Source organism: Callionymus lyra, chromosome 10, assembly GCF_982586985.1.
Source record: "Callionymus lyra chromosome 10, fCalLyr1.hap1.1, whole genome shotgun sequence".
In the NCBI taxonomy this organism is placed as follows: Eukaryota; Metazoa; Chordata; class Actinopteri; order Syngnathiformes; family Callionymidae; genus Callionymus; species Callionymus lyra.
This window is the reverse complement of record NC_141827.1, coordinates 27,943,072-27,954,798: the sequence shown is the minus strand read 5'-3', so window position 1 is coordinate 27,954,798 and position 11,727 is coordinate 27,943,072. Positions and strand designations below refer to the sequence as shown.

Genomic DNA, 11,727 nt, shown 5'->3' with positions numbered 1-11,727 from the left:
TTCGCCGGTGGAGACCAACTTCTGAGAGTTCATTTGCTGAAATAAATTTGAATTAAATGATGAATTACCTGTTTTGCTCAAGACAAAATGAACACTCAAAGAACATGGTTCAATAATAAACATGTTTACTGCCAGTTCATTTATTTTAACTCTTTATTAAAAGCATCACTTTTGTTACGACTTGTGTATAGCTGAATATAAAGCAATCATAATGAGAAAAAAAGTGAAAAACAAATGTAAAGAAATGAGCTGATGCCGCCATGCTCTTCGGCAATCTTTTATTCCCGACCCTGATTGGAATCAGCAGCTTCAAATCAGACGGTCACGGGTTGGATCGGTCTCCTGCGTGACATCCTGACAGATACACAGTTCAAAACAAGTTAATTTGCTACTTTCATCGGTTTTTTATTACACATTTGACCTCTTTCTTCCGTCTTTTCTTTGACCATACAGTTTCTCCCCTTCAACTTCCAACTGCTGTTCTTCAGCATGAGTTTGAATCTTTCTCAAATACGCTGATTGTCTTTTTGTTTTTGTCTCTGCGGGTTCTGTAGTGGCTGATAAAAGACAAAAATAAGTCGTCTGGAGAACCACCCTGTGTGTCTCGCCTCGCCCGAAAAACGAACCCTTATGGTCGCCTGGGTTTGACCCTGTGATCTTTTTTTGTGATCTTTTTGCTTCCAAATCACTGACACTGAAATATGACTTTTGAACTGGTTCATTTATTAAAATATGCTGACGTGAATAAGGGTTTTAAATCTTCTGCTGGACATTATTGTGTCTTACATCAAGTTTGGGTTTATTATCGGGGTCTGATTGTATCAGAATAGCTGAACCGAACTTCCATAAACCTGGACGTCTGCTCAACAGTCCAGCTTCCGTCCTTGTTGAGACGCAAGTTTGCTGCTACAACCTGGTCTAACCTTGTGCTCTCAACGGCCCGTTCAAACCGCACAACAGCAACCTTATCAGCAGGCAAAAGAAGTGCCTCAGCGTCGACGCAGGGTTGACAATTAACTGTCGAGCGATGACTGGATTTGCCTGATAACCTTTTATTTGTTCCTCCTGGCATTTACTTCTTCTGCAATCTCTCCTCACACGAGCGGCCTCGGAGAGATGCTCGCCGCAGATCGACTCAAATCTCCTCGGACACATTTTCCACGAGTTAATCGCAAACTGTGAGTCTGATTCAAACACGTGCGTTCTCAGGTTGTTTGCTTTGTTCCGTAGGCTCAGGGATCGAATCTGGGCCTCATTTCTGATGCTGATCCCAGGTCAAAAGGTCAGGGACGGGTCTCATGTACGTTAAAAGAATGGATACAAATAAAACTAACGGTGCCCTCCAGCGGCCAAAAGTGAGAAGACGCTTTTATACGTTAAGATTTGTTTTTGAGATTTCAATAATTAAAATGTTTTTTGGGTAAATACAAGCAACAGTTGAAAAAGATGTAACAATGTGCAGAGTATGTCATGGTTATTGTTTTTATTAAGTACATTTTTTGATCCAGTAACTTTTTTATTTTTAAATATATTTGTCAAGTATTACAGAACACAAACAACCTCAAAATTATGTTCAGGACAAAAGCATCTTTGGCAAAACTTCTTATTCGCTTTTTTACAATCACAAGTAATATTTTTGTTTTATTTTAAACAATTTAATTAATCGCAGAGAAAAGTCTTTGTTAACTTTCTTGTCTATTTTTCACTAAAAACATCAACCCCAAAACATAAAAACATCTTAATCTTTTTAAACTAGTTCAATATGTTTATAGTTATAATTATATTAATATATATATCATTAGTATGACGAAGATCGACTCATTTACTTTTTTACTCCGGGTTGTACCGCCCCCTTCTGGACGCTTTTAAAACTTACTGAATCAATGAACGTGAAACTAACTTTATATAACACACCGCGACACGATGAATAACACTTGACTCTTAAAGGTTAAAATATTAGTATAAACGGCTCGGTACGTAAAATAACACGTAAACTACAATTAGTCAGAATTGTTATTGTTTAGTAGAAACACTTTTGATCTGTAGGAGAAAACCTTTCTAGACAATTTGTGCAACAAAAAGATTGAAATAATCACAACTCTTCTATCAAGATCTACAAAACAAACCAGTTTGTTCATTTTCACGAGATGCAGCTGGATGAGTTTGACGGTGTCAGGTTTGCTGAAATATAATATATGTATTTTAAACATGGACTATAATTTGTTTGTTTTTCTCTCAAAAATGCCACGATTTATGAACATTATGAACGCACACAAACACACAAGAGGACAATGAATAAAGCACTGCTCTTTGTTCTTGTGGAAAAAAATGTATTTCAATAATTTTCCAGGATGACAATTAATAAATATTTATGTCTACATTTCAGTGAAATGTATGCTCTATCACTTTCTACACAGGACAATACACAAAGTCAAGAATACACATATTTTTTAGTCTTTGTAATAAAGCTTAAATAAGTCTAGAAAAAGGATTCATAAACAGCAGTTGATACAACCTATCAATGGAGTTGTAAATTCAATGACGACTCGATTGTATGTGGCTAGTAAAATGAAAAGAAATGAAAAGTGAAATCAGCAAATCAATGAAGCTGTTTGTCCGTTAAGATAGGCCTTTCTCCTTTGAAAACATTTCCGTTGGCTTAAGGCACAGGAATACTTGAAGTTTGAACCAATCATACAGAACACATTTCAACTCAGAAAGTCATTGAAAGATTTAATGGAATCGTTTACACTTGGGTGAATATTTACACCTCTTTTTTTCACATCAGAAACGTAACATAAAAGAGGAACACAACTAGACTGTACATTGTGCAGAGACCAGGAACTACCAGCATGATGTTTGGCCAACAAAATCCTTTTTAATCATTTACTCATTACCATTCAATATCATTTTTAGGAGATTCAGGGATTTTATTTCTCAACATTTATGTCGATTATTCAACGTACGAGGAGGCGCTTCTTAAAAACCTTATTGCAGAGTTGGAGATACAGCTACGGCTTCAGGATCTATGCTTCAGTAACTGGCCCTGCACTCTTGCTTTTAACCGCAGTAGAAAAAAAAAGGGAGAAGGAATGATTGACGGCGGAAGTCTCCTGCTACAGCTCACGTTAGCTACAGACCAAGAAGCTGTTGTGGTGATCTTTTGAGCGTCCAGCAGGGCGAGCCAACGCTTAAAAAAACGTGTTAAAAATCTCATCTTGAGCTTAATTAAATGAAAGACTTCAAGTTTGACAACCATAGATAGTTCAGTGGCCTGTTAGTGCTACTTCAGTGGAGCAAATAAGAGTCAAAAACACTAAAAACCCTAATACCAAGTGAGCAACTGAGAAGTACAAAAAGAGCTGATTGCAATTATATTCAATTCCAGCAGCATTTTAAGTGTGTATGTGTATGTGTGTGTGTGTGTGTGTGTGTGTGTGTGTGTGTGTGTGTGTGTGTGTGTGTGTGTGTGTGTGTGTGTGTGTGTGTGTGTGTGTATCTGACAGAACAATAAAGAAAAGTGAAGTCACAGTCAGGCCTCTCACAGGAGAGAGTCATCCGTGCATCCTCCCTCCAGGCCGTAACGGAACTCCTGCAGGTTGGAAACGCCGTAGAAATGGATGAACGCAGCGGCCACCACCAGCACGTGGAAGATCTGGTGAGAGTGGAACTGAAAGAAGGCAGAGGGAAGGGTTTTAGCGACACACGCGGAAGAAGGAGGTGATGTCACGGTGTTCTAATGTGAGAGAAAAGAAAAAAGAAAACGTAAGAGAATGCGGTGGAGGTGAGATGGAATTCAAAGAAAGAGCAGCAAACACTAATATATATAATTGAGTGAACATATTCCTGAATTAAAAGACATTAAAAGATAAATCAGAGTTTAATCTCTTCATTTCCTGAGGCGGAAATCTTTTAACAGTGCGGTAAACGAACCCTCTCTAATCTCTAATTGAAAAAAACAGAACAAGATAGTTTCTCCACAATGGATTAAAATATCTATTTACTCTTTAAGAACAAAGTGTGTGTGTGTGTGTGTGTGTGTGAAGAATTAAAATAACAGGTGTTTGGTCACCTACCAAGCTGTAAACAAAATATAGAAAAGGCAAATGATGATGAGTCTAGTTGTATAAAACAATTTCACCACAAAATAATACTGACAGAACATAAAACAAATGAATTGAATTACAATCTTTTGTTAGCGGAGAGATTTAAGGCTCTTTGTCTGGTCGCTGATTCACTGTTAATATAGATGTTTTTAATCAAAACACAGGTCATACTTAAGTTTTAAATGTTTATACATTTAAATAAACATGCACTGAAGAATATTTAAGTTTGACAAATATATATATATATATTTTTGTAGCGTCATACTGAATATTTAAATTAATAGTAACAAACTAGTCAGAAAATGTTAACAAAGGTAATTTATTTTAACAGCAGCTAAGCTTCCACACAACTAAGTGATACCACATTACTTATGGTTCCATCAAAACAGTGTTTTCCCATGATGCCTTTCTCCACACTGGTGGCTACAATACCGCATTTAAATTCTACACCTGTTGATGTAGCTAATGGATGGACAGCTGATATTGGTTGGCTGGGCGACCAAGCATTATGGAAGCTGATTTGGTCACCGTCAATGAGAGGGTCTCAGAATGAAACACCAGTTATTAAGGGTCCACTGGATTAGTTTCATATGATGATGTATGTGGACATGAAAAACATGTAGTTGTCGAAGTAAGATACGAACCCAGATGTCACACTTTCCAGGGAAATAGCGCTCAGGGATCCTCGCCGCGTACAGACCAGCACCGGTGATATACATGGCCCCCATCAAGTAGAACCAACCCATCTGACCCACCGTGGTGGCTTTAACGAAACCCTCCTCGATGGTGAAGTGCATGGTGGGAACGATGCCGCTGAGTCCCAGACCCATAAAAACACCTGCGGGCGTCGAGAGCCGTCAAAGGAGATGCCAACATAACACTGGGGGAGTGAGATCAGCACCTGCTCTTGTGGGTCTGTGGCGAGGCGTGGAGAAGCGGTCCCACTGGGCCACAACGATGGCTGCGATGCCCAGGACACAAACAATGGTGAGGTAGATAAGTCGAGGCTGAGGGGAGCAGTAGAAGGAGTAGTACAACCAGGGGACAAAAGAGCCCATAATGAGAAGGGCGATCCCCGAGTAGTCGAGCCTGAGGAGACAAACACGCAGTTTACCGTTACCAGGGTTCTCGCCAGCACCATTCAGTGTAGGGGCCCCCTACGCTGTGATTTTGATCCCCTACAGTGTCAATTGGGCCACGATGTTGGGTCTCAACCGGCGAAGGGGGGGATTATCTTTTGTTTTCCCTTTTTACGAATCATGTCTTAATCGTACCGCTGTGATAATGCATGTGTCATGTTCTGTAAAGTTGTACTTCTATGTCTTGTTGTCGTTTACGTCTCCGTCTGTCTGTTCTCTTTCAACCCCCTTATTGAAGGGGCAACTTATCTCGTCTACGTTGTTTTCAGCATGCGTTTTTATAAGATAAGTATAAATCTGTCTGCCTTCACCATATGCTATTGAGCTAAGTTGTTAGCGTCAGGTAATTTATAAACTGTTACGTGTGCAAGTCCAGCGAAACTACCCCCTACGCTGGAAAAAAATCATGGTGATAACCCCGAGTTACAATACATCAAAATAATAACTGGCAAATGAACTCGCTGATGCTTACTTGGAGAAGGTGCGAGACACTTTCTCGGAGTGGCAGTAGACGGTATGAAACAACCAGGAGAAGCTCAGGCAGAGCACGGCTCCCAGGAAGAACATCCCAAACACCACTTTCTCTTGCAGCGGAGCCATGAAATACATGTTGGGCCGGAGCATTGTTAACGTGCCCAAGCAGATGAATAAGATCAGCCCTGGAGGAGACACACAACAGCTTTACTGTCAAGTTTAACAAGACACACAACATTTTCATTGTCAATGTTTAACAAGAGACGCAACAGTTTCATTCACAGCGTTCCAAGAGACCCAGAACAGTTTTATCATCAGAGTTTAACAAGAAACACAACAACCTTTACTGTCAAGTTCAACAAGACACACAACATTATCATTCGCAACGTTCAACAAGACGCACAACAGTTTCAAGAAGACACACAACAGTTTAATCGTCAATGTTTACCAAGACACACAATAGTTTCAAGAAGACACACAACAGTTTCAAGAAGACAGAACAGTTTCAAGAAGACACACAACAGTTTCAAGAAGACAGAACAGTTTCAAGGAGACGTGTTTACCTAACAGGTGAGTCCAGATGTTTCCCGTCTCAGTGTGAATTCTGAAGATGCTTCCGAAACACGCTCGGAAAGACGGCATTGGAGGACGATGTCCATGCAGCAGGTAGTCGTTGTCCTTCAGCCACTCGGGCAGGACATGGAAGGGGATGACCCTCCAGCGCCCCTCCCACACCTGAAGCACAGGGACAATAAAGAATGTAGCAGATCTGATGTTCACTTCAAACATGTTTTATTTAAGTGTGTAGTTCCAGTTTATGTTCAAAGTGTTATTTTTAAAAATATATTTAGTTGTTTTTTTTCAACCCATCACTCTACAACGTTCCCATTGTCAGTAAGTCATTAAAAAGTGCAAGAGCTAATAGTCCACACTAGGACAGGGCGTCGCTCTGGTCTTGACTCAACACGAAAACGAGGTAAAACCCTGGAGTGAGTCAGAGACACAGAAGAGGCAGGGAGTGACCAAGTCAACACCAGAGACACCTGACGACGGTGTTCAATTTCAACTCATTCACGACCAGCTGTTGCAATATTCACAAGGACAGATGATGGGCCCACAGGTAACCACCTCAGGTGTGTAAGAGGTGACACAATCAAGTTGGAACCGGCTCACAATGCTACTGGTCGATTGCGAAAGCTGTTGAAGTTGATCGCGTGACATCGTAAAATATGATACAAGAAAACAAGAGACGAGAGCTCAGATTGGTTGCTCTGCATGTCAATCAAATGGTTATTGTGCCGATTGGTTGACAATTTGATTGACATGCAGAGCAGAAATTAGACTTCCCACAGGCATTTCACGCAATTCAGAAAAAACAAGAAGGAGTTATAATTTAAAAATAAATAATATAACGGAAAAGAAAACATGCGCATTTGAACACATAGGGTCTTCGCACACTTTTATCCCAAGAATATAATATTAATACACGCGTGTGTGTTGAGCAGGTGAGCCACAAATTCTACTGACACTCAGAAGATTAATATCGTTCTGGTTGAACTTCATGTGACGATGTATTAAATAAGCCACTGGTCGCCTCTGTAAATAGAGTATTATTGTTAATAACCGTGTATGTAAAATGTAAACATTTACACCGGAGCACATCTGAACTCATTTTAAAATTAACAAATCTAAACTGTTTGTCCAGTTTGAATTCATGTTTACATTTGTCTTTTTTTTCATGAACGAGGAGAGTAGGGTCTTGTAGTTTATTGTTATATGATTTACATATTGAAATTGAAGCATGGAAAGGGATGAACCCGTCTGAATTCTACCTTGAGTACTTGAATTTGTGTCACGCACAGATTCAATCATCTGAATATTTTTGTGCATCATTTCCTGGGTTTGAGTGTACGACCGTTTTCTAGTAGGAAATCAATGCAATTCTTAGTACATGAGGCTCCTGAACCAGAGGATGAGATGAGATATAACACGACAGGCTGACACTGAGCTAAAGGCCAGGTCTCATGAACATTTTTGGAAGTTACTCTCAGAGCAAAAGTGTGCGAATATGAGGAAATTTGCTCCTTACGGACTGCACTATTTGAATCTACTTATTTATGTAAATAACCATTTCTATGTAGATGATTAAATCCACACATCCTTCCATCATCTATGATAATCAGTCCATTCGGTGCAAGTCGTCCGAGTAAAGTGTGTACTTGCTTATGTTGAGTAAAAGGTAGATCTTTTGGACTTGATCATAATAAAAAGTAGTCGCAAACTATAAAAGTGTTACACAATGTTGCTGATTTATTTAAATCACATTTATATTTATTTATAGTTTTATTGAACTGATTAACACATATTTCATTGCGTCTTTTTTCAATCATTAGAGTTTATTTGTGCTTTGTGTGTGAACGTGTATTTGTGCGTGCAGATGTGTGTATGTCTGTGTCCTTGTGTGTACTTGGGTTTCTGCACTTGTGTACGTTTATATTTTTAAGTGTGAGTATCTGTTATTTGTGTTAGCTTACATTTGTGTGTGTAGGTAGATGGATAGATTGACATGTGCAAATCATTCAGGACTTGTAATTTATGTTTGTGATTTATTGTGTTGTTGTTTATGTTGTTACCATGTTGTGTAATGATTTGCATCCGAGATGAATATTCGCTGCATCAGCTGATCCAGACCATGAGTTGGAGGGAGCAGACAAGATTATTCACAGCAGTCAGCTGACTGTTCTTATATCACGTAACTAACCCTTTTCAAACACCATCCTATGAAGAGAGGAATGTGTAAAACTGTGTTTGGTGTCGATGAAGGCCCTTAATGGGGGTTCACAACTGGAGGGTGGGAGCACATTATTGAGAAATGAATAGCCGATAACGGGCCTCTGTTTGTGCGATCATGATTTCAACGTAACAAACTAAAATCCCTTCATAAACAAAGCATTGCAGTCATGCTTTCTCTGTCTTGAACTGGGTCACGGCACGTCGTAACTGGTGACACACAAAAAAGTGGAGAAACCACTGGCCTAACAGAAATACTTGTTCTACCCGTTAGGGTTGAACCATTAATGAAAAAAATATAATTGCGATTAGTTTTTCAATTTGCTCTTTTTTATGCATTTTTTTTAATCTAATACAATGAATGATTGTAAAAGTGTGGTGTAAACATTGATATTTATGAGTCAATAATAAATCATACAAACTTCAGAGTAAAGAAAAGGGAAAAACTAGTCAGTCATTCTTTTTCCTTACTGCATATTTTTGCAGTTTCTCATGTGTTTAAGTGCATTTCCTGTAAAACACAATAATATAATTTACACAATTTGAATGGTGTGATTGCATAAGGTAACTTTGATGAGCACACACAAACACGCCGATGGTGCGCACACACAGACAGACATGTCGGCAGACACACATCTGGATTCAAATGTATGAACCAATGTCAGGATGTAAAGTTGTTGAAAACACTGTAGATTGTTTCTTATGCTGCTCTTTAGCTTCTCTAGGCCTTCCCTGATCAACGGGTTAAAACACCTCTAGAGTCATTTTGACGGCTAGAAAATTAAATGAACATTAAATAAAATCGCAACCTCTGCGATATAATAATCGCATTTTTGAATATCGCTATTAATCGTTCAGCTTTTCAGTTTTTTTTTTACTTAATTGAGAGGAATATTACTTTGTGAACGAACTCCTCCATCTTCTCCATGGCGTGATGAGCCTGAAGAGGCAAAGTCAGGACATCCCCGACGTCATCATCATCCTCATCCTCGTCAGCCAGCAGAGAAGCGCCCTTCAAAGAGTGAAAGGTATTTTAACTCCACGATACTTCTTCCTCAGATGATCTCCGGGGTCCTACCCCTGCATGAGAGCCTTTGGATACTGGCTGGCGTCCCCCACCCTCCTCCAGCAGAGGCCCCAACTCCATCAGCTCCACGTCAGGGGTGTGGCAGTCCTCAGATATCCGGCAGTCTGCATCACTCGCAGACCCGTTTCGACCTGACATAAGGAGACTGCCTGATGACCCACTCACAGCCTCTGTGTTGAGCCTAGGACAGTTTGCTGACTTTTTCCTGAGCTGAGGAATCACAAACAAACTTCACTTATGTGGATGGACAAAGAAAACACAAGTTTTAGCATGTTCCTGGTCAGAACTAGTTCATTAAACCCATCATAACTGGTAAAAAAAAACTGGAAGTTTTGAGTGTCCAGCGAACATATTATTACATAGTCATTACATGACTGGTCCATTGTTTGGACTTTTTACTTCATCCGGCAGCAAAGAAAACAGAAAAGGCGCACTATAATAGATAGATACTGTAAAGTGTATTTTATTAAAATAAAAATACAGTATTATTGGTTAGTATGACCAACTCAAATAATACATTGAAATAAAGGTAAAGATTTTCGGGTTTATCAATAAATAGCTGGTCGAGGTTTATCAATAAATATCTGGTCGAGGTTTATCAATAAATATCTGGTTGAAAAACATTAGAAAATGTCTGTTTTGTTCACAAAAGGTCCAAAAAAACTGAACTATTATGACCTGTACCAACAGTATTTTTATTATTACGATAAAATAACTATGTGTATTTACTGGTCATTATGCACAACAGAAATAATAAATCGATAGATTGAAGATTTTCCTCATCAGCATGTCCAACACAAGTAATACTTCCATAAATAGTTTACCCAAACATGAGACCATTTGGGAAGAGTCACCAACAACAATTTCACAAAAGGACAATGAAATAATAGATGAGCAGATGCCATTTTATACAGTTTTAAGTTGCAAGCAAAGAGATGCTGATGCAATAATGTTAGGAAAATGTAGTCTTTAAACAAACTACTTAAAAAGCTGCATTTAATATTTAAACAGGAGTGACTAATGGAAAAAGTGAATGAAATCGGAAACTAGTTTTAGGTCAACAAAGCGTTGACATAAAGTGTGTTGGATATTAACAAAAGTTTCTACACTAAGATGTACAAACATGGAACAACAAACTCCCAAATCACCCGATGAACAATCGATTATTATAAACAGAGTAACTTTTGTATGTTAAACGTGAAACGAATGAGGGAAAAAAAGGCACCATTATAGCAGCAAGATACAGGGATGTGTGATGCTCTGGAGATCTAGAAGAACACGAGCGTCTAACACTCACTAGTCCATATATAGACTGTTTTCTTCACGACGGAATCCTTTTCACCATTTCACTTGAAGGAACAAAGGCGTCAGATGAATGGTGAGCGGATGAAAGACAGAAGTCAATCCGGCGACACAAGACAGACAACAAAGACAACTAAACTACAAGTTGCTGCTGGACTGCAAAACACGACAGGCGGAAAAAAAACCTACAACCGCCTTGACGGTGAATACAACACGCCGAACCTGTTATTGAGATCCAGGTTCGTTAAAACCTCGTGGAAAATAAAGATCTCGAACCAAGCCTAGTGCTTTTGAGCATCCGTTCTTTTTTTAAAATATTTTGTTAGAATTACCACTAGCTTAGCCTCGTAGCTGCCGACATTCTTCCTGTATTTACCAGCGATTTGACTCCAAGTCTAAAACCAACGTGACGACACGACGAGAAAAGCGGGTTATAAATATAATAATGTGCCCGAATATCGTCGACAAAGAAGCGTATGTTACCTGACAAGGTAGCCTTCAAGCAGGAAGGTGAATTATTTATCAAAATGCGAAACACAATCCTTTCAGGAAGTGGCGATCGCTTCCGTAAACCATAATCCAGTCCTTCAGAGTAAGAGTGTACGACGTGTGCAGAAAAACAGTTTTTTTTAAACGGAAAATGAATGTTTCAAAATAAAGTACTCTTTGCCGAGAGAAAGAAAACATTTATATGCAATGGTATTTTAGCGTTTTGACCGTATGTTTATATTTTTCAAGATCAAGAAAATATTTAAAAACTATTTTTAATTAATTATATTTTAAGCCTTGACATCAATAATACATTTGCATGTAGTTACCTGTAACTATC

At 38.9% G+C, this 11,727-nt stretch overlaps 1 protein-coding gene across 1 annotated transcript; it reads right to left on the bottom strand.

The window, feature by feature from the left end:
- Positions 1–2,720: 2,720 nt before the first annotated feature.
- adipor1a (adiponectin receptor 1a) lies at positions 2,721–11,497 on the bottom strand. The gene is made up of 8 exons (XM_087801616.1): positions 11,382–11,497; positions 9,588–9,806; positions 9,408–9,521; positions 6,283–6,454; positions 5,718–5,904; positions 5,008–5,195; positions 4,751–4,944; positions 2,721–3,670 (listed from the first exon to the last, which is right to left on the bottom strand). Exons 2-8 carry the CDS (start codon positions 9,732–9,734, stop codon positions 3,542–3,544), a joined length of 1,131 nt encoding a protein of 376 aa, XP_087657742.1. The 5' UTR covers positions 9,735–9,806; positions 11,382–11,497; the 3' UTR covers positions 2,721–3,541.
- Positions 11,498–11,727: the final 230 nt, after the last annotated feature.

What these genes read in the sequence shown, in the direction of transcription:
- adipor1a (XM_087801616.1), bottom strand. Translation starts at nt 9,734, where the DNA reads ATGTCAGGTCGAAACGGGTCTGCGAGTGATGCAGACTGCCGGATATCT. An exon ending in CCAAAGGCTCTCATGCAGGG is followed by an intron (nt 9,522 to 9,587) that starts GTAGGACCCCGG and finishes CACTCTTTGAAG; the next exon opens with GGCGCTTCTCTGCTGGCTGA. An exon ending in CCACAGACCCACAAGAGCAG is followed by an intron (nt 4,945 to 5,007) that starts GTGCTGATCTCA and finishes CGACGCCCGCAG; the next exon opens with GTGTTTTTATGGGTCTGGGA.